Source organism: Rana temporaria, chromosome 2 (genome assembly GCF_905171775.1).
Source record: "Rana temporaria chromosome 2, aRanTem1.1, whole genome shotgun sequence".
Taxonomy (NCBI): Eukaryota; Metazoa; Chordata; class Amphibia; order Anura; family Ranidae; genus Rana; species Rana temporaria.
This window is the reverse complement of record NC_053490.1, coordinates 491,188,273-491,212,589: the sequence shown is the minus strand read 5'-3', so window position 1 is coordinate 491,212,589 and position 24,317 is coordinate 491,188,273. Positions and strand designations below refer to the sequence as shown.

Below are 24,317 nucleotides of genomic sequence, written 5' to 3'. Positions count from 1 at the left end.
TGTTACTGACAGGATCACCAAGAGAATCTAAAAGACTAATGTACCCACCACAAAGACCGGTAGGTCACAATTTGTATTTATTTTTAAATTTTTTGGGGGTTTCCATATAATATCGTTACAATTTTTTGTGTTTACAATGTAGTATTACTATTATGACAGTATGTTTTTCATTGTAAGGCATTCTGCAATTGTTATAATTAAATAATAAGCTGATGCATTTTTAAATGATGCTTCTCTGATATATTTTTGTGAAGTATATATATTTTATAAATGCTTCCTATCCTAGATTTTGGCATTGCCTTCATAGTATGTAAGACATATCACAACAAGATCTTCAGTGGACAGTTGCCCACTTTGAAATCAAATTTAAACCTTAGAATAAAATATCAAATATAATGTTTTGCAGCTTATCATTCCTTAGATGTGCTGGCTGCATTTGTTTTTGTCAGATATATGTGTCTATGGAAGAGAAGCGTTGTCACACTAGCACAAGACTACACAACACCTCGCTTTTCCTCTATAACATTAGGAAGTTTTCTAGTGTTCTGTAGTCCACAGAGGAGATTTGAACAGGTCTGATAACATTGTTTGAGGTTTTCACAGGAAGTGAAAAGATCACTGGATTTATAACAAAACACTTTCAATACAATATTTTACCAACCACAAAGGAAGCAAGTAGAAGTGTTTAAATACAGTTTAACCACTTAACCCCCGGACCATATTGCTGGTCAAAGACCAGAGTACTTTTTGCGATTCGGCACTGCGTCGCTTTAACTGACAATTGTGCAGTCGTGCGACGTGGCTCCCAAACAAAATTGGCATCCTTTTTTTCCCACAAATAGAGCTTTCTTTTGGTGGTATTGAATCACATCTGCAGTTTTTAGTTTTTGCGCTATAAACAAAAATAGAGAGACAATTTTGAAAAAAATGAATATTTTTTTACTTTTTGCTGTAATAAATATCCCCCAAAAATATATAAAAAAACGTTTTTTTTCCCTCAGTTTAGGCCGATACGTATTCTTCTACATATTTTTCTAAAAAAAAAATCGCAATAAGTGTTTATTGATTGGTTTGCACAAAAGTTATAGCGTTTACAAAATAGGGGGTATTTTTATGGCATTTTTATTAATATATTTTTTTACTAGTAATGGCGTCGATCAGCGATTTTTTTTGGTACTGCGACATTATGGCGGACACTTTGGACACTTTTGACAAATTTTTTGACACATTTTTGGGACCATTGGCATTTTTATAGCGATCAGTGCTATACAAATGCATTGTATTACTATAAAAATGCCACTGGCAGTGAAGGGGTTAACACTAGGGGGCGGGGAAGGGGTTAAGTATGTCCCTGAGTGTGTTCTAACTGTAGGGGGGTGGCACTTGGAGAAATCACTGATCTTCTGTTCATACATTGTATGAACAGAGGATCAGTATTTCCCCCCCTGACAGGACCAGGAGCTGTGTGTTTACACACACAGCTCCCGGTCCCCACTCTGTAACGAGCGATCACGTGTGCCCGGTGGCGATCGCGCCCGCCGGGCACGCGCACAGTAGTCGGGGGCGAGCGGGGGGCGCACGCCCCTAGTGGCCTGCGAGGGAGCCGACGTAGAGCTATGGGCTCTCGCGCAGGAGAGCCAACCTGCCGCCGTAGAATGCAGGTCGGCAAGTAGTTAAAGACTATAAACTAATGGAATGGAACCAACACATTTAGCAATTCCACATCGCAATAGATTGAGTAATTTATTGGTAGGGTGACTGAGTGATAACTTGTTAAATATATTGATTCTCCTTAGATTTTTATTCCAATATTGTATCCATAAAATACACTTTTTTATTCGCAGAGAAAAACAAAAATGCAACAGCAGATCATAAGAGAGAGAGAGAGGGAGAGATCTATGTAAATAGAGCTATTTGAATGATAGCATCCGACATCATAAAATCCTCTTATGTTTAGCTGCTTTGATGCTAAACCTTATAGGCGAAAAAAACTCAAGAACAAAATACATACTCAGGTTCTGTTAGAGGTGTTGTTTCATTTGGTTCATTTACTGGGCTCCCATCATGATTAGCAATTATTTCATCCTCACTTCTCATCTCTACTATTGGCTGTTTTGATCCAGCTTTCCTACAAGATATCAAACACTCTTGAAATGATGTATTGACCACAGTTTTATTATTCTGTAAATTTGTATTTAACATATTGCCCAAGAATGCATATTAAGGAAAATACATAGAGGGCCTGTGTCGAAGGGCTTTTGTTCTTGTCAGAACTACTTCTCACCCCATAAAAGTCAAAGCGATTCCAAAATATTAAATTTTGAAGCAGGTTAAGGGAGGTCAACTGCAGGTCAAATGCAGCTGTCAATGAACTGTGACATATCCACCAATTGCAAGTCAATCGGCTGAATTTGCCCACTGAGATATATCTAAAGCCCATAAAAACAGGTCCTTAGAATGTAAAATATACTATACTAAAACGTTATTTGTTTTTTATTATTCAAAAAAAAAATGGTACCATGGCTTCTGCACTTTTTCTATTATTAAATATTTCCAAAATCAACTTTGATTTGGCCAAATGACTATTTAGAGCAACACTGTCAATTGCTGTATGTTTACTTATCACATGTGCATTACCATTGCCTTGCTCTTGCCTTTAGCACATGAGAACATAGTCTTCTAAGCCAAAGGGATATGTAATGGGTTCAGCATTATGTGTTTTAGAAGCACATATAAATCATATTTGTAACATGATGGACCATTTAAGCAATAGTTGTATTTTATCTTCCATGGAGGTCTAGGGCCTAATTACGAGTCCATTTTGAACACTATATAGTATAATCACAGAAGCATGGGTTTTTGCAGAATTCCAGGCAAAAAAATCTCAGGATCTTGGCAGTAATCCCCCCCTCTCTCTCGCTCTCTCTCTCTCTCTCTCTCTCTTTCTCTCTTCTCTCCCTCATATATTGTTGCCTTATGAGTTTATATTAAATCTCCATTAATAGCTGTAAATATTGTAATTATGAATATAATTAATTTAGCTTGCATCTATGGAAGGCACGTAACATGGCGTCTCAGAAGTGCCTGTTAAAGCAGACACTTTGGTGCCTAGGCTTGTGTATACAAGTCATGGGATCCAAACCTCATTGTTTTACACATACTCACTTCAAAGGATCCCACCCATGCTGGGATATGCAATTAAGGGAGGCCAACCCGTAATCAATACTTATCTTCCTAGGAAAAATTCAAGAATATCTCCTGCTCAGAATATTTACAAGGATTTGCATTAAAGGGGGCTGACTTATGCAAAATATATGGATTGGAGATGTAGCCAGTCCTGAACCAGTAATAGGTAAGCCCTTCAATCAAGAGCCACACTATGCCAACCAATGAGGCATCAGCCTGTAATGATATACGCAGACTAGATGGAAGGGAAATTCACTTTATGGGAGAGTAGCCATCAGAATGGAACCAAAGGGTAAATATGGGAAAGGTCTGCCTTTTACTTGTAACTGAATATGTTTGTAGATTAATGTTTTAAGGAATATACTCTGTATTCCTTCATGTAATTCTTTTATTTTAACCTAATATTTTCTCCCTTGGTGTAGACTATAGATAAATGGTTGTGCATTATATAGATTTTCAACTACTCCCCAATAAATGTTATTGTGTTAAAGCTTTCACTCTGGGTCAAAGAACTCTAATTTAACCCACATTATATCTTTGAGATATTAAATCTTAAATATAATAAACTGGTAACAGATTGGTGACCACAAAGTCGAGTACAGGACTGAAAGTATTTAATATAATACAGAGATTTGTGTAATGCATATTAAGGCAACAATATATACAATATATATATATATATATATATATATATATATATATATATATATATATATATATATATATATATATATATATATTTATATATATATATATATATATATATATATATTCAACATTCTTCTTCTTTTAAAATCATGCTATTGGCCAATGCCCACTCTGATGACTGGTCACTGGAAAAAAAACTGCTTCAGATGTTCTTCTGTAGCACCAGCAGCTTGATCAGGGCTTTTGTTGCATCAGGACTGCATCTCTCTCCAAAATAGTCAATTGGAATGCAAAAGTAGCTAGAAGCAGCCTGATGCAGATAAAAAAAGAGGAGAGATACTCATTAGAAATAGGTCAACTGCAGGTCATAAGCACCTGTCAATGAGCTGCAAATAATCCAAGAACCAAATAGATCTTAAATATAAGCCTAATGCGTCCTTAAACAAGCTGCAGTTTCCCTTTGTCCAAAATCAATTGAAACAGTGTTAAAATGATGCAAAGAAAAAAGAGCCAAAATTTGCCCTAACTGACCCATGCTCTCCCAGCCTGAGTGATCTTGTACAGGAGATTATATTAACATAACTGGGTTTTCAGTTTATTTTTTTATTTTCAGAATTCCGCTTTACTAAAAAAGTAAGTGGTGTAAAAAAAGTAAAAAAAACAAAACAAAAAAACCCCACAGATTATTGCATTTAATAAATACTTTAAGTAGAACTATAGGCACATTTTTTTTTTCCTTTTGGATAGAGTAAGGAGGGGGTTACTACCCCCTTTGGGCTTTCCTTTTGCCATCTGTGTCTCATTGGGATGATTTACATTACCTTCCTGTCCCATTGCTAAAACAAGGACCCCCCTAGGTCACCAGAACTAGTGTCACCATTTATAACATTTACCCCCTATTACTGACCTGAGGACAACCCAAAATATGTGATTTTCTTTTTCTTAAATTTTTGTTGATAGCAATAAACAGTACAAATACAACAAACAAAAAAGTTCTGCCTTTATACTATAAGCATAGCCTCAGACTCTTTTACATTTATGTTAGGGGTGATTGGAACATATTCAGTTTAAAAATATTGAAGTAATGGGATTGTCTTTGTGACTATCTGACTCATATAATGAGAGCATAAGACTTGAGACATGAGACTTGAAGAAAAACTTGGGTTAAAGAAAAAAATGAATCTATTTGGAACAGAGGTGTGTATTTTCATCTCCAGATTTATGAATATTTCTAAACGGTGAGTCTAGATTTTCACCAAAGTGTTAACAAATGAGCATCAAAAAAGAAAAACAATTGCAATTCAATTAGAAAATGACAAGCCTAAAACTATTAGTAAATTAAAAACTAGTAGTGTCAATTAAATACTGCCCCAATCAACTTGCCTATCAATCAGTAGTATTTTTTTTAATGAATAATTAAATAAATTGCATTGTAAATTCTTACTTTTTAGAAACAATGGGGTTGATTTACTTAAATTGGAGAGTGCAAAACCTGGTGCAGCTGTACACGGTAGCCAATCAACTTTTAACTTTAGCTTATTCAATTAAGCTTTCACAAAAAAAAACTGGAAGCTGATTAATTTTGCACTCTAGTTTTAGTAAATCAACCCCAATGTCGCTTCATATTTGCATTTTATTGTTCTATTTAAATGCATACTCTGTACCTTAAGAAAGAGCCATAAGAAGCACGGGGCTAGTCTGGCCTAGCAGAGATCAGATCTGGTTCATATGCTACAGGTTGGGAAAGGAGTGCTGGTCCCATCACAGCCCCTATTCTTTAAAAGCAATGGGCCAAATCCTCAAAAGGGATACGCAGGCGGAACTGCTGTTCAGCCTGCGTATCCCTGTGCCTATCTTTGGAACTGATCCTCAGAAGCAGTTTTCCAAAGATAGGCAGAAGATCTGACATCTGTAAGACACTTACACTGTCAGATCTTAGGATGCAGTACCGCATCCGCCGCTGGGGGCATTTCACGTTGAAATGCCGCTTTGCGTATGCAAATGAGGACTTACGGAGATCCACAATGCTTTTCAGCTTTGTTTTTTCTGCGTAAGTTTACATTTGCATACGTAAAAATTAGGGATGCTTTTACAAAGTGTAAACTAGTTACACCTTGTAAAAACAGACCTTTTTTTCGATCGCCGCTATTTTTTAAAAATTTTGAATTTTATTTTTAGGCGCGTAACTTTTTTTTTACCCGACGCAACTTTATTGTCCCGTCGCAATCCACAAAGCCCGGCGTAACTTAATTTTGCGCGCTGCCCGTCGGGAAAATGACGTCACGAGCATGCGCAGTATGGCCGGCGCGGGAGCGCGCCTCATTTAAATTGTCATCGCCCCCTGCAGAAGAGGACCGCCTTGCGCCGGTGACATTTAAGTTACACGGCCGAAAATTTCTAGGTAAGTGCTTTGTGGATCGGGCACTTAGGTAGAAATTTTCCGCCAGTGTAACTTAAATGGTAAAAGTTAAGTTAGGATACGTTTTTGTGGATTTGCCCCAATGTTTCCACTGTGACGACCATGATTTTCTACACCCTTGCATGTTTATCCTAAACTTTACACACCAAGATCCTTAAACATACACACCACAATAATCTCTGCAATCTCTGCAGTGTGCCGGCTTTGACAATGAATTGCATATGCCCTATATACATAATATTAAGTGTTTCTTCAACACAAAGCTCTTACATTGTTCGCCTATTTTGGGAACTATTAAAATTGGCTAACCATTTACAAAACTGAAAAGTAGAACTATTCTCTGTCTGTGATATACTGTACTTCTAAATAAAGTTCTAATATTCTAACAACAATGGAATGTGGAACAAAAGAAGAATATGTATCACATATGCTAGCAGATAAGACCTCTTGAGAAAGAAGAACAATTTGAGTTATTTCAATATCCAGTAAAAATGATTAATAAATAATAATAATAATAATAATATATATATATATATATATATATATATATATATATATATATATATATATATATATATATATATATATATATATATATATATATATATATACACACACTCTATTTCAAAGTGTTCAGTACATTGAGTGTTTTCAATTGTACATTTCCATTCCAATGACACACTTTTCTGTTCTTCAGATTGCATCTTATTAACTTTAGTACAATCTATGCTTTTGAGAAATATGACAGTTCAAAGACTGTGGATGTAATATCAAGTCAAGAGCAACTGTCCCAACAAAGGATTTATCACTCTGTTGAAAGTACTGACAGCCTTCAATAAGTATGCTAATCAATATACTGGTAATCATTTTTTTCCTAAATATGGAACATAGGAACACATTCTATTTATCCAGGATAAAGAAAAATAAGAGAGGAGATGTTTGTTGTTAAGAAATATTTAACTTTTTATTTATAATTTTAAATTTTTCAACTTTCTGTATCCCCATTTATGAATGCAACACTTTTTAATAAAAAAATATGCACAGATACTAAAGTTTACAGAACTTTACAGACAATGGAACATCAGGAGACATTAGAAATATGTTAGTTTAGAGCAAGGATCGTTTACAGGGTAAATGTTATGTTTAGTGCTTTTAAATAGCTTATACATGTTCATCATTTTAGTATGGTCATAATAAATGCAAAAAGTCATCAAAAATTTCTGGTGAAAAATTACAAATCTGCTTTTGTGCTTATCCTTTTTGTGTTGTAAGTAGTTGTCTATTTATACATAAGGGAAAACAAATAATAAAAAAAAGATGGAGTCTTTTATACTTCCTCCCATACAACAGGCAGTTCCCCTTCCTCAATACAAGAATAGAACTAATAAACAAAATTGAAAGACCTCAGACCTTTAAGCTCAAATGCTTTTTTCTGTATAAGTGAAAATCTTGTAAGAATGTTCCTACTTTTGTTGACAACCACTTTATAAAAGTAGCCCAGAAGTGTAGTGTCACATGACTCATTTGAAACCATTTCCTAAAACCATACATTTTTCAGGAAGAATACATGTTATAAAAGAGTTACCCAAAGTAATAACTTTATTTATGGTCCTAAAGTGAAACAGAAGTGATATTAATTCTGCAAAAGGACAAATGGTATAATTCTCACTGAGCAACCATTAGACCCAAATCCCAAAGTTTTCTCTGGCATGCACATTTCATGAGCATAACCCTGCCACCTGTGTCTCAATATTGGTCAGTAAGTCTACTTATCACAGTGATTAGTAGACTTACACCAGGAGGCAAGAGGGAAAGGGGGCAAGCAGAATTCTGGATTTGGCACTACATAAGAAGGATGAACTAATATTTAAACACCAGGGGGTGTCTGCTTGTACATGGCATTGGCACAGCTTTAATACAAATTGCTCTACAAAGCAAACATACCTTTCATATTACTCTTCCAAAAAGATCAACACGAAAAATAACTAATACTCACTTTCTGGAATGCTATGAATTCATGTGTAAAAAAATAAATATGTACTTATTTAACTAATATAAAATAATATTTGAAGGGTATTTCATTTTTATTGAAAACATGAGAACCCCCTTCAGCTTGGTAGTGATGTCCAGCTAAGGGTGTCCCCATTCTGGATCTCTACCGTTCGGGTGACTGAAATCCATTCTGACAGTCTTAACTCTTCTTTCTTTAGGTTAGTAAAAAGCTGACATATTATCTGCTTCACAAACCTATTAAAATAATCATTCAAATTGTTACACTATTATTATTTTAAATACAGAAGACTGTGTTTAAGCCTACAGAAAGGAATCGTCACATTCTATTAGGCATAAGCAGAAAAAAAAAACACTTTTTTTTTTCTCACAAGTATGCAGCTTTTCCTTCTTCTAATTCTTTACTTTTTCCACTGGAGCCAGTTTTTTTTCCACAAATCCGTCTGGTTATACACATAAGCAATCCACACTGTCTCATGAAGAAGCAACTGACATCCGTCACAACAAGAATTAGCAGGAGAGCTGCTACTGCCAAACCGATGACTGCTCCAATTCCAAGGCCATTGAAAAGAGTATCTTTAAGAAAAAAAAAAACATATATTTCACAAAACAGTAATAACTTTTGATTCTATTTTAATAATAAACATCTTTATTTTTTCTTGCAACTGTATTCTGCATTAATTATATACATTTTTAGAAATGTTGTGCCATAATTGAACACAAAATATAATCTAAGGAATTGGAAACAGACAGATTGACTCTGAAAGCTGACACAGGGATCCTAGTAAATCTTTCAGTGTCATTTTTTGTCAGACCTATTAAACAAGTCAACAGCTTACTTCATATTGTGTTAAATTGAAAACAATTTAGAATGAGGATTTTTAAAAATGCATATGTTATCAATATTTTTTTTCAATGTGCATTCACCTGTGTATTGTTGTATTTTAGTGTTCTTTTTAAAGGCTAGGTTTACCATTTCAAGAAAAATAACATTATTCATAATAAAAAATGCTTTCCTATTGTTCTTTCTTCCCAATCTCTATGTACTTATTGCTCACTTACTCCACTCCATTTCCTCCTTGAATCCACACCATCTTGGTTTAGAATGATATAAAAATGCATCCTTTTTACATAAATATAAAAATAAAGGACACACTTGATGGACCACATGTTCTTTTTTACTGCCATCACTCTTCTATGTTTCTAAGCCACTGACTTTCTTTCACCTAATGTAACAATCCAGGGAAATAGCAGAGGCTGCAGAGAAACTCCTGTCAGGCTTTATTTATTAGGGCTTTACCAGAGCTCTCCCTGGGACAAGTTTTATAGGCGCCCCACAACCCTCTCCTGCTCCTTCAGTCAGTGAGCGTCTCACTTGTGTCCTGTCGGAAGCTGCTTGATGGGCCTGTGTCTGGGGAGCCAGCCCATCCAGCCGTCTTCTCATCCTCTCTGAAGCACGGATGTGTCGCCCGCTAAGGCTCTCTATTGGAGGAACTGTTTGACACTGTTTATTCACCTTCACTTGTTAGTGTATCGATTTTATTCTTTTATATCCAATAAAATATGTTATTGCACCATGAGCCTGTGCACTCGTATTCTCTTTTGTTTTCATAGCTATCAATTTCCCATTGATTACTGAGCAGCAAGAAGTATGGTGCTGACCAGATTGTTTTACATTAAGCATTCTCATTAAAGGGGTTGAAGAGGTAAAAAGAAAATCCTAAATAGCTTCCTTTACCTTAGTGCAGTCCTCCTTCACTTACCTCATCCTTCGATTTTGCTTTTAAATGTCCTTATTTCTTCTCAGAAATCCTCACTTCCTGTTCTTCTGTCTGTAACCCCACACAGTAATGCAAGGCTTTCTCCCTGGTGTGAAGTGTCATGCTCGCCCCCTCCCCTGTAATACAGAAGAGTGAGGACGCTCTCTATGTTGCAGATAGAGAAAGGAGCTGTGTGTTAATGGGTGTCCTGACTCTCCTGTATTCCAGGGGAGGGGTCGAGCATGACACTCCACACCAGGGAGAAAGCCTCACATTACTGTGTGGAGTTACAGACAGAAGAACAGGAAGTGAGGATTTCTCAGAAGAAATAAGGACATTTAAAAGCAAAATCGAACGATGAGGTAAGTGAAGGAGGACTGCACTAGGGTAAAGGAAGCTATTTAGGAAAAACCTATTTTACCTTTACTACCCTTTAAGAGATTTCTTGGTTAGTGTGCTTTCACTTTGGATTGGACATTTCTAGTGCAAAGACTATTTCTGTTCTATTTCAGGCTTTAATTATTGTCTTTGGTTGTCTGGTCATTTTGGAGAGAATACCCCTGACTTCCTGTTGCACCAACAGGATATGAAGTGACGGGAGACCTCCCCAATAGGGATGTTGTTTAGAGTTGAGCGGACACCTGGATGTTCGGGTTCGGGTCCGAACCCGAACTTTAAAAAAAAAGAACCCGAACCCCATTGTAGTCAATGGGACACGGACTTTTAGAAAAATAAATGCGCGGAGGTCCCCGCAATTCAATAACCAGACCCTTTAGGTCTGGTATGGATATTAAGGGGAACCCCGCCGTCAATTTAAAAAAAAATGACGTGCGGTTCCCCCTAAATATCCATAACCAGACCCTTCAGGTCTGGTATGGATATTAAGGGGAACCTCGCCGTCAATTTAAAACAAAAATGACGTGCGGTTCCCCCTAAATATCCATAACCAGACCCGTTATCCGAGCACGTTGACCTGGCCGGCCGCAGAAAAGAGGGGGGACAGAGTGCGGCCCCCCCTCTCCTGAACCACCGCACCAGGCGTACGGTGTACCCCATTACCATTTCACACAGGGGGGTCAGGATCTGGGGGTCCCCTTTGTTAAAGGGGTCTTCCAGATTCTGATAAGCCTCCCGCCCGCATACCCCCACAACCACCGGGCAAGGTTTGTGGGGATGAGACCCTTGTCCCCATCAACATGGGGACATCCTCCCCATGTTGAGGGCATGTGGCCTGGTGCGGTTCAGGAGAGGGGGGTGTGCACTCTGTCCCCCCTCTTTTCTGCGGCCGGCCAGGTCAACATGCTCGGATAACGGGTCTGGTTATGGATATTTAGGGGGAACCGCACGTAATTTTTTTTTAAATTGCCGGCGGGGTTCCCCTTAATATCCATACCAGACCTGAAGGGTCTGGTTATGGATATTTAGGGGGAACCGCACGTAATTTTTTTTTTAAATTGACGGCGAGGTTCCCCTTAATATCCATACCAGACCTAAAGGGTCTGGTTATTGAATTTGCGGGGACCTCCGCGCATTTTTTTCCCGAACTCCGATCCCGGACCCAAACTTTTTCCAATTATTCGGGTTCGGGTTTGGGAAAAACCCAAAGTCCGTACCGAACTCGAACTTTACAGTTCGGGTTCGCTCAACTCTAATGTTGTTATAATAGGAGAAGGTTTTTTTTTTTTATTATTGGCATCTGTGTTTCATTAGGGAGAATTCACTGTCATTTCCTTTCATGTAGATTATTCATGTTTTGGTGGGTTTTTGGATTTACACTCACTTTAATTTCCCATGACATTAATGATCAGGACTATTGGAAAGAGTGAATCTCCCTAAAACAAGCCTGACAGTAGTTCATAACCCCTCACCATTCTATCTACATCTAAAAAAAATTGCTTTTAGTTTTACTTAAATACTACGTAAATTAGAAAATTCTTGCAAAAACCTTTTTGTGGCTAGTTCTCTTTAGGTTAAAAAATTTGGAAATAAACAAATATTCATAGTAACCCTAGTCACAATTCTAACATGTTTGGCAAATGCACAATATCTGATAGGCAGAAAATACTGGAGGATTTATTCTTTAAGCACTGCTTGATATTGCATTTTGTTTTCCTGCTTCTATGAATTCGAAAATATCATCTAGTATGAATCAGTGACATGAAGGAGAAAGGAGAAATTACTTTATAGTTTAGATTATTGGCAGAAGATAAGACAGAAATGTATTCCATTGAGCTTCTGCAATATGGAATGAAATCAATGAAAAACAGCATAGATGCAACTTCATTTAATGACCTGAGATGATGAACAGTATGAGACATTTCCTATAGGTTGATTATATATCTTTTAATCACAGAATTTATATTCTATTAAGCTAGCAGCAATCAAGGGAAGCACAGCAGGTATTTGGTGCCAAAATCTCTGTTAAGTCATTAAATTAACTCATTAAGACTCATTAATTAGGAACATCAAAATGCAGGAATCCTGCTGAGATGAAAAAAATAAATATATATTGGTGTTTGTATTTGTGTAAAGTTTTCATTAATGGTGCAAACATGCTTCACTGGTAAATTAATTTGCTTTAAAGTGAAAATATTTAAAGCCTATCTCTTTGCAAAGATGTAAAGATGTCCAGGGTTATGCCTGGAGTTCAGCTTTAGGCCCCTTTCACACTGGGGCGGGAGGCGCGGTGGCGGTATAGCGCCGCTAAAAATATACCGTCGGAATTGCCGGGAAATTCGGCCACTAGCGGTGCAGTATTAACCCCCGAAAAAGGGTTAATACCACCCGCAATGTGCAGAAGTGTATTGCGGGTGGTATTACCGCGGTTTCCCATTGTTTTAAATGGGAAGGAGCGGTGAAGGAGCGGTATACACACGGCTCCTCTCACCGCTCCAAAGATGCTGCCTGCAGGAGATTTTTTTCTCTCCTGCCAGTGCATTGCCTCAGTGTGAAAGCCCTCAGGCTTTCACATTGAGAAGGCTGGGCAGGAGTTTTTCATGCGGTATAGCAGCGCTATTTTTAGCAATGTAATGCCTGAAAAACTCCTCAGTGTGAAAGGGGTCTTAAGATGAAAATGCAAATAGATTTCAGAGACCACAAAAGCAGCACCTAATATAACTAAAACAGGTAACATTACACAATTTTAATATCTGAACACCTTGACCTTCTATGCAAAATCTCTACTGTGGTGCCCATTTAAAGCATATCTAAAATCAAATATTTTCAGTTTAGGATACAGTGAAGAAGCCCTGCCATCTCTATGTTTTCCAGTGATCATTGATAACAGGGCAGAAAGTGATAGGAATTCAAAAACTGTATAGTTGTCACTTGAATGGTAATAAAAGAGAAATATTTAAACATGGACACCATGTCAGGTGACAATTTTTGAAGAGAGGATTTGCCCCCATTTTGGAGATATATTCTCATTTATTATTGGGTTTCTGGAACAGAAAGTGAAGGAAAGGCGCTTCACTTGGACACAAAAAGCAAAAATAAAAACAAAGGCATTTATTATTTTTCTATTTGTGTCTGTAACAAGGGAAATTGTAATCACAGGCCTAATGACACCATTACAGCTGGACCTGGTAAGCCTGCATGTGGAATTGACTCATTTGATGCTATCCCAAGTTAACCTCTAGGTCTAGGAGCCTTGAGGTACAGTAAAAGAACTTTCAAACCCACTCATCTGTAGCCTGGATGTCCCTGTGACCCTGTGTTTCTCTTTTGTTGAGTTTTAAGTTGTACATTGGATTGCAGCATGATCTGTTGTTATTCCAAACATGATATACTTCCACTCATTTACTGACTATATATGTATACTGTGTTTGACATTGCCTGAAGGGATACTATGTCTTGTGTTCATCTCTGTATGGCATGTTCTTGTTTTAATTATGCTTGACATATTTTCTCCTCAATAAAAACTTTTCTGGACAAATTGTAAAGTAAAAATGCATGGCTTTATCATTCCCCATACACAGAAATTGTAGTATTTATCTGCCACTTGAACTGATTTCCCAGCAGGCGCTACCACAATGTTGTTTCCCCACTATTCCTGGCATTATGCCACAACCAGAAGCAGGTATTGTTTGACATACAGATTGGCTACCACTGCCTAAGCAGTCATTTTCAGACTGACAATTGTAAGTTTGTGTCAGTGGTAATATTGAAGGGTGATACATAAATGTACACTTAAAAGTATTTGTTATATCTGTTCAATATGTGCAAAAAAAAATGTTGATCCTATCAAAAATCCTCTGAACTATACAGGTACCTAATCTTTGTTTGTGCAGCACACTTGTTATTTAGCACTGAACCTGAATATTTTAGTGGACTACAGAACACCCCTCCGTGTTGTTAAGAAGATAAAGGGGCATATATTTAATCCTGTCCTGGGGTGACCATGCTGCATCTCTAAAGAAACAGTATAATGAGTTAACGTTGTCACTCTACGGCAATAAATGTGGTACTGGCCAGACCCCCAAGTTAAAATAAAGGACCAAAAGCCTGAAAAATAAAACAAATGCAACCATCATATCTAAGGACTGGCCAGTTGCAATATAATCAACTTTGTTCTTGGGTTAGAAATGATTTAAAGTGATAATAAACCTTTAAAGATTAAACATGTTATATTTACCTGCTCTGTGCAATAGTTTTGCACAGAGCAGCCCCAGTCCTCTTCTTCTTCTGTTCCCCACCAGGGTGCTTCTGGCTCCTCCTCTTCAGCAGGTGACCCCATAGAAATATGCTTCTTATGTGGGCACATGTGCAGGCTCACTTCTGAGCTTCCCTGTCTGCCTCTATTGGCATAGTCAGGGTGGCTCTCTGACCTGCCCCCCACTCTCTCATCACAGGGTTTAAGGTAAAAAAAAATCAACCTTTATGACCACTAATTATAAAAGAGTTGCTATTGAAATAAGTGAATAGTATTTTGTAAACAAACCTCTAAATTCTCCTAATTTGGGCTACAGAAGATGAGCAGAAGGCTTTGAAATTGATTTTCTGAAGGCAAATATGCTGTTTACTTTTCAAGTGCTAGCCTCAGAGTTAAGTGAAAACGGTGAAGCTCTGTTGACTTCCATCATCCAATAAAAAGCAAGCAAAAATGCATTTGTTATCCTGCATGTGATTGGTTATTCTTTGCAAAGTGAAGCTTCAACTCATTTGTGTCTTTTAACACCAAGTTAATTTATATTTATAGAATAACTCACTTAAAATGTTAAAACTTTAGCTCAATACTACATGGCTACATGCTTACTGATTTTCTGTGAATTCTTTACATTATTATGTCCAGGGAGGAATGTGCCTTTTTTATATTTGCTTAAAATGTTTATGAACAAATGAAAAAAAAAAAGATTGATATATAGATTGGTTGATATTTTTAATGTATATTATCTAAGAATCAGCCCATTCCTTTTCAAATGTCAGTCAGCACAAATTTGTTTATGTCAAGTATATCCTCTTTGTTATATTTTTAAGTCGTGGAATGCAAGAGCATATTTTTCCATTAACTGGACAATTACTGGTATTGTCAAAATTTGCCAAGATCTATGGCATTTTATCCCACAGAGATTTTTACTTGCTGCTTGCAAAATTGCTCAAGAGACTGTTTGCTGTGACATCTGAAGAATTAATAAACTCTTATCACAGTTAATCAATATAAATACTGAACTCCACTGTATCGATTTAATACTTACACCTGCATTTCCAAAAAGGTATTTGTCACAGCAACTTTAAAGACAGTGATGAGAAAAAGGCCTCTGATTTTTTTGTTTATTCTGCTACAGGAACAACAAATGTGGTTACTGGTTTAGTAATTGTGTAAAAAGGTAAGTTGTGTGTATTCATTTAACAACCAGAGTTAAAGGTCTGCAGAATGTTTTCCAGCCAAGTTAATTACAATATCTTGGATTCTACACACCTATGTTATGGAAGTATGCCTCTACAAGGAAAGAGAGAACATCAACAACAAACCTTTAGCACTGGTATATAGGAAGGAAGAAGCAATAGTGATTGCTCTTAGTAGAATGCTTATTTCTTCTGAGGTCAAGATGCACATCCCACAGACATGGGATCATTATTAATCATCATAAATCATCATAAATGGCAGACAGGTTGATTGCCATTAAATGACAGAGGGTATCCATATGTTGTCAGTATTCTACCTACCCACCACATGTTTTCTTGCAATTATTAAATTATGAACAATAAAGTTCTTAAACAACTGTGATTTGTATTCCAATCAACAAAAGAATGCTTTATTGCAAACGTTAAATGTTTGTTGAAAACGTCAATTTATGACGAAACGGGTCTGGTATGGCGTGCAGTGATGTCACCGCGTTCAACACAAGGAGGAAGGGCTCCTATCGTGCCGGCCAGCATTTGTTTTGTATATGTTTGCATCTCACGGATGTTTGTAAGTAGGATTTTATATTCATTAAACCTGTTTTTTAAATGATATCACGCTATGGTCCGTTTTTTTAATTTAATTTATGACCCACAGACGGATTGTATGATACGGATTAGAGCTTCCATGACCCGACGACATCCTATTGTGGCTTTGGAATACCCTGCATCCATTTGATGTTGGATTACTATACACTGCTGTCTTTATCTGTCATTTGGTAAGCTGCTCTCCATGTGGTGGTGGTCTCCACGGATGTCAAGTGCACCTGTTCGTCTTGATCCTAACCATTTAAGCGTTCATTCAAAATTTATTTTGGACTCTGTTCACACTGTTATATTTATGCTAGCTTTGCTTGCTGAGTATAAGAAACAATTTGGTTGGCACGGTTTTTCTTTTTCCTAGTTAAATGTTTGTTATGTTCATGGGTAGAGGACAAGGCAGTAATACTTATCTTATTTCCACTGATCTTCTCTAAGAAGCTTCAGGCTGTGGCAGGACCTCACCCTCCTTGTGCAAAATGCAGAACTTTGGTCCTGTATTGTATGTAATGATGTCAGTGTGTACAATACAAAAGGGTTATAGTTTATTACTCAACACCCAACCTAATGTGCTTTTAACAATTGCGATTTGGGGAGGCACCACTTCTCTGAGTTTGTTTTTGCTGCTGTTTTGTTTATAAATAGTCAAAGTTTATTGAACATTTATAGTACCAAACAAAATAAGGAAACTGTACAGGGAGTTGACGTTTAGCACAGGAATTGACCAGACAAAAGGCTACACAATCTCTGAGAGAAAATATCAACAACCAAGTATGGTCCAAAAATGTCCCACATTGTAAATTGGTTCATGTGGGAAACACAGGGTTGACAAGGATATAAGTAGATGGGAATAAGTGTATACCTGTAAATATTCTGTGTACTAAGGCAAGGGTTCCTGGGGGGGGGGTAACAGAATGGAGAGAATATATGTGGGCATACAAACTACAACAGCATGTTGTCTGGGTTTTGTGTTGCTGCCCACTTAGAAAAGCACTGTATGGTGGGGTTATTTTGAATCAAGATGTTCCATTGCTAACAATGGCCATGAGATCATGTTGGCATGAACAGCAGGAGCTGTAGTAGGTGTCACAGATCAGCTGCGGAGTTTATCTGTGTCTTACTGGTTGCATACGTTTTTTACCTTTTGCTGCCGTAGGTCTGCTGGTAACCATGGTTCCACAAGCTTGTGCTCTGCTCTTGCTGCATTACCTTAGCAGCTAGGTTTGGCCGGCTTCACCTGATGGTTAATATACCTTCCTTCTTGCTACTACCTGTCCAGCCTCCCATGGGTCGCCCTATTTATATTCCACTCAGACCAGTTTCTGGTTCCTTGAGTAACACTTGTCCCTGAGCCCCTTCCGTGCAATAATTTCTAACCTAACTGCCTTGTGGACTGATCTCTTTTGTACTGACTCAGCTAGTTCTCTGAAATAAGTATATGTCTGCTGCCCGCCCTGACCTTGGCTCGTTATGTGGCTCTCCTTCTGCTCCATTCATCCATTTGTGCCTGCACTGTCCATTCGGGTACTCTCCCCATGAGCAGGGTGAACCAGGGGGTCGTGACCTGGGGTCATCACGCAGCTAAGTCCAAACTCTCATGAGAGGGTCTCTGGCAGAATACTGGGCTGGCTCTTAGATTCTACACCCTGGGGGATCCCTGTCACCTGCTCATCTGTGGGCTCACACTAGTAGTACCGTGACAGTAGGGTTATAACATAGTACCAGGAATTTCCACAAGAGAAGAGGGGGTATGCCAATCTGTAAGTAGATGTCAGGAAATTCCAGCTCACCCTCTTTTATTATATGTACTGTGTTATCACAGGCCTCTCCAAAGGGGTCAGACTAACTTGTTGGGTGTGACTCAAAGAGGGAATATAAGATTGGATTCTGTTAGCGATAAGTTTAGCAAAAACCTTAAATTATGGTCCACATTTACTAGAGTGTTTGGGTGGTACCTAGGACACAGGGTGGCATCCTTCCCTTCTTTAGGATCAAGGAGATATTACTTTATTGTCCTTGTGCTGAGAAGTTACAGGTGGCTGATATATCATTAAAGGTGGTCTCAAGTCTGGGTGAAAGGCTCTCGGCCTGTGCGTTTACAACACAGTAATGAGGCAAGGTGTGTTGTATTTCTAGGAAAGAGAACCAATGCCAAAAGGGCCTCTAATGCTTTCTGGAGGAGGGTAAGTGGTATAGTTCTGAAAACATGGCTGGGCATTTGGTGAGTGAGGGGAGGTCTGAATAGTGTATATGAAAGGCAGTGATGTTTGAAGAACTACAAATGAGTGTGCCCCAAGGAGCAGTATGTATGTTTGTATTTGATTAGGATGAATGAAATTTGCTAACATTTTCCACACTTAATTCTGTACTCATGGAATGTTCTAACAAAGTAACACACACAGCACACTAAAGAGCTCATCAATTTGCAACTTTGCATACTCATTGCATTTCTGCACAGCTGTCTAAGTGTGCCACCTCTTATCTTTTACCTTTCAAGAATGTATTAAAACATGAATTCAGGTGCTGGGAGACCTCACAAGGTGTCTGCACATTACCACTGCATACTTTCTAAGGTCTCTGACTTTAGGATAATTTATTACAAAGCTTTGTTCTTCAGTGTGTTTTACAACGTGCTACTAATCAACTTTCAGTACAATCCAGTCATTACCATCTTCATTTGGCAAGAACCTACAGTAACACCATTTGTAACAATGCTTATTTTATAAACAGTCTTTGAAATACTATTCCAACTTATTAACAGTATTTCCCTTAACACCATCCTTTACAATCTAACTTATTAGGTTTTAAAAGGCAAAAAAATAATTTTACAGTATTAAAAATTACCTATATGTGACCTAAATGCAGCACATACATTATGTGGAGGCAACAACTGACAGGACATTACTGATAGGACAGTGGACGTACCAGCAATAATGTTGGGTTTTGGTGGCATTATAAACTCATACATAGTTGGATTAGATTGACCAAGCCTATTTGTTGCTATAATCTGAACTTCATATTCCATATTCCACTGTAGGTGCTCTAGAACTATGTGATCTTTATTTCCAAGAAACTTCTTCTCAAGCCATTGATCTTCTTTGTCTTTCTGTGGAAAAAAAACAAATAGACTGTATATAGTTCATTCAATGATTAGGAACTAATACATAAGCACTGCAATACCAGCTGACATACAGTATTTGAAGGCATGCATTTATGTACCAATTATTACCTAAAGACCAAGAGATTTGATCTCCTCAATGATTGCTACTTAAATAGCCTTTTGCTGGCATTCAAGGCTGAGGTATAATAAATAGCCACTTTCCGATCCTAATCAGGAGATTTGGGCTCAGCTCAGACATGATGTCCCAATCTACCTCAGTCTTTACCTATAGATAACTGTTTGGGAATGCTTATAAAGTTCATCCTCTACTGGGGTGGCCCTGGAATTAGTTTATGGAGACTAGAAACAACAAGGGCACACATAGGTAAGTCAGCTTCTGAGTGAAATCATAAAACAGAAATAAGGAGTGGGCCAGGGTAAAACCAGAGTTGACAATCAGGCAATTAATCCAGGGAGGTTAGACAAGAATCATCATCAGTATAGTAAGGCCCCCGTACACACGGTCGGACAAAACCGATGAGAATGGACCGAGGTTTAGTTTCATCGGTCCAAACCGACCGTGTGTATAGCCCATCGGTCTGTTTTCCTTTGGTCCAAAATTTTAAAACATGCTTCAAAACCGAACCGATGGACCGCTGCCTGATCGGTCCAGTAAAGAAAAGCATTGGTTCAAAACCCGCGCATGCTCAGAATCAGGTCGACGCATGTTTGGAAGCATTGAACTTTGTTTTATTCAGCACGTCGTGTGCTTGACGTCACCGCGTTCTGACCTGATCGTTTTTTGGAACGATGGTGTGTACGCACTTCAGACCATCAGGCCACTTCAGCAATGAACCGATGAAAACGGTCCGTCGGACCATTCTCATCGGTTTGGAACGACCGTGTGTACGGGGCCTAATAGGTAGAATGATTAGTAGTCATAGCAAGCTAAATCAGCAACAAAAATACAGATAACAGGCAGGATTCCCAAAAGTCAAGAAATAAACTCTATATCAAGCAACTACTGAGAGAGGGTAGGTCCATTTAACATGGTGGAGACCATTTACAAGTATGCCAGGAGAGGTAGGTACGAATGTTCTGTGACTTTGTTATCAACATGTATGTGATCATGCATTTTGGATACAAAATGTAAAGTCAGACAGATGTTCTCACTAAGGAGTGATTTTGTCTGCTGGGAAAAAAGTAAGCTTTAGAATGCCTAGCAACCAAGATGGATTTCTCACACAACTTCATCTTGTATGCCTAATGATATTGTTCACGAGTCTTTATTTTTATTTTTTTCAGATTTTTGGTTGCCATTTTTCTCTTCTAGCAAGGAGAAAATGATACACTGTATGGGTAGTTTTTTTATCCATTAAAAAGGAGAGACAGTACAGAGGCAGGCTGTACAGGTACTAATCACTGTGACAGCTGATCATGGGCATTCACAGATCCCAACTCCTGATCTTTAGTTTAAGACTTGTGAGACGAGATGGATAGACAAATATTAGTAAGCACATATGCAGTTTCAAGAAAGAAGACTCACTTCCCTAAGGCCACATATGTGCATACACTGCTCAGCAAGGCTTTAAATAGGAATTTCCTTAATGTCCTCTCACATTCTGTTTTAGCTACAGTACAGGAAATTAAGGTAAATCTCTTTAATGGGATGACAATAGCAAAACAAAAACACTAACTGTGGTTTTAACCATCTCCTACTCTATCCCCAAAAAATGTTTTTTTTTTATAAATTTTAATTCTCTGTTTGTCTAAAGTTCACTTTTTAAAGTTCCTTTGTTCAACAGCATAGTCATATTTGTACTGATATAACTATTATATTGTTTAACAAAAATAATAAAATTCAGCTCACGCCATGCATTTCTGAATATTCAACATACAGTGCTCTTTATTCTTTCAAAACCCCACAGTTAAAAGAGAAGTTTGTTTACAAGCAAGAGACTCCCCAAAAAATATACAAAAATATAGTCAGCTCACATGGGAATGGACTGAACTTGCAAAACAATGCAAATGAGACAATTATAATAACTACTTTAAATACAAAATCTTCTAATTCATAGACGATAAAGTGTAGTAGTACTTACATTACAAAACCAATTACATACAAGAGCTCCCTTTGGCCACAGTTAAATTGAAAATAGAAAATTGTTGCAATTAATTGCAAACTGTAAATAGCTAGCTTTGCACCTGATAGAATATGTTAGGAATATATGTGCTATTTGACAAGGGCATTGAAGCAGATTCATATAAGCTGAAGTTTTAAATCAAATAGTTTTCTACCAAATAGCTTACTGCATGTAAAAACTAGATGAAGACTATTGACAAGTACCCTGACAATAAATGGGATTCTCCAAAAAATTACAGAATAACATTGATCATAACACAAAGTAAAGCAATAAAACATGTTTTAGTCTACAATTTACCATTTTCACATTTTACTACCGTAATAGTGTTTAAGTTGTAAAAAATACATACATAAAAGTTATGTAATATATATTTAAAAATGTATTTTTAACACTAACACTAACTTTTATAACAAGTGGTTATTCAAGGGATAAAATAATTGTATTTATTCATTTTGGAATTAGTATTCAGTGATTTAGAAGTGATCTTTAGTGTTTTCATTATCAGATATTCTTTTCTGCTCCCTATGAACAAATGTTTCATCATACACTTTTTTTATTCTCTTTATTAATTTCCCAATATACATAACAACACATACATTCAGATTCTTTCTTTAACTACTTTAGACCCGGGCCATTGTAAAAAGACAGCCACAAGGTGGCTCTACAATGCCGGGAGGCCATCTTTTTACGGACTCGGGTCCTCTGGCCACTGGGGGGAGCGCGCGCATTCCCGGCGCGTCACAGAGATGTCGATGCGCGCACCTGGCTTTCTGTGATTTCCGCCAGGTGCCCGCGATCGGCAGTGACAGAGCAGGGACTTGAAGCTCTGTGTGTAAACACAGAGCTCCACGTCCTGTCAGGGAGAGAGGAGACAGATGATGTGTCCCTTGTACATAGGGACACAGATCGGTCACCTACCCCAGTCAGTCCCCTCTCCCCACAGCAAGAATCACTTCCATGGTACACATTTAACCCCTTCCTCACCCCTAGTGTTAACCCCTTCCCTTCCAGTCACATTTATACAGTAATCAGTGCATATTTCTAGCACTGTTCGCTGTATAAATGTGAATGGTCCCAAAAATTTGTCAAAAGTGTCCGATGTGTTTGTCGCAATATCGCAGTCCTGACAAAATTCACAGATCGCCGCCATTACTAGTAAAAAAAATAATTTAAAAAATGTCATAATTTTATCCCCTATTTTGTAACCGCTATAACTTTTGCGCAAACCAATCACTATACGCTTATTGCGATTTTTTTTAACCAAAAATATGTAGAAGAATACGTATCGGCCTAAACTGAGAAACAATTTTTTTTTTAATTGCATATTTATTAGAGCAAAAAGTAAAAAATATGGGCCTGGATTCAGGAAACACTTACGCTGACGTATCTTGAGATACACAGCGTAAGTGCACAGATGCGCCGTCATATCTATGCGCCTGACTCTTAACACAAGATACGCCTGAAATGTGGCTTCATCCAACCGACGTAAGTCTCCTACACCGTCGGAGCCTGGGCGCATATTTACGCTGGCCGCAAGGGGCACTTCCATTGATTTACGCATCGAATATGCAAATGACCGAGATATGCCGATTTACGAACGTACTTGCGCCCGTCGCAGTAGTATATAGTAGCCGTTTGTGTAAGGCATACGTCCGGCGTAAAGTTATTCCACCTATAGGAGGCGCATCCCATGCAAAGGTATGAACGACGGAACAGCCGTCGTATTTTACGTCGTTTACGTAGTACTACGTGAATAGGGCTGGGCGTAGGTTACGTTCAGTGATTCGACGTATCTTAGGCGTTCGATCCGACGTGATTCTAAGCATGCGCACTGGGAAGCGTCCACGGGACGGCTCATGTGCCGTTCGTTCGGCCCTTCATTTGCATGGGGTCACGGTTAATTTAAATGTATCACGCCCACTACCTTCCTACTTTGAATTAGGCGGGCTTACGCCAGCCAATTTACGTTACGCTGGCGCAACGTAGGGAGCGAGTGCTTTGTGAATACTGCTCTTTCCTCTCAGAGTTACGTAGGCGTAGTGCATATGAGATGCGCTACACTGGCACAAAGATGCGCCGATCTACCTGAATCTGGCCCATGGTGTTTTTTTCTAAATTGTCGCTCTTTTTTTGTTCATAGCGCAAAAATAAAAACCACAGAGGTGATCAAATACCACCAAAAGAAAGATCTATTTGTGGGGAAAAAAAGGACATCAATTTTGTTTGGAAAGCAGAAATTTCGCCTGGGCAGGAAGGGGGTAAATGTGCCCAGTAAGCAAGTGGTTAATGAGCTCTCGCAGGATCTACTACATATCTCTTCCTTGTATCTTTATTTACATTTAAATAAGAGTCACTTCCTATTTTTCTTTCTGAACTTTCTATACATGTATTTACTGTTAATCTTATTTCCTATGTTTTTATCACGTTATATTTAATCCATGGGTTGTTTGGAGGCAGTTGTAAGTTCTGCTATCCAACTAGACCAGACTTTGTCATATTTCTTTTGACTTCCGCTGTTACAGTATGTGTCTCTATACAGGGGTAGACTGCTATTTACTAGATATTTCCAGAGGGCTAATGATGGCGGAGCATTAGTACAATTGCCTTTC

At 38.0% G+C, this 24,317-nt stretch overlaps 1 protein-coding gene across 3 annotated transcripts in view; it reads right to left on the bottom strand.

The window, feature by feature from the left end:
- Positions 1–24,317, bottom strand: part of NCAM2 (neural cell adhesion molecule 2) — a 410,155-nt gene that overhangs the window by 7,738 nt on the left and 378,100 nt on the right. Inside the window, exons 15-17 of one of the 3 annotated variants that reach the window (XM_040338816.1) lie at positions 19,390–19,570; positions 8,635–8,839; positions 2,012–2,128 (exon numbers count right to left, since the gene is read on the bottom strand). In XM_040338816.1, the coding sequence (XP_040194750.1) occupies positions 2,012–2,128; positions 8,635–8,839; positions 19,390–19,570 (503 nt within the window). The remainder of the gene's footprint in view (positions 1–2,011; positions 2,129–8,634; positions 8,840–19,389; positions 19,571–24,317) is intronic. The other 2 variants (XM_040338817.1, XM_040338818.1) reach the window with 2 other exon arrangements.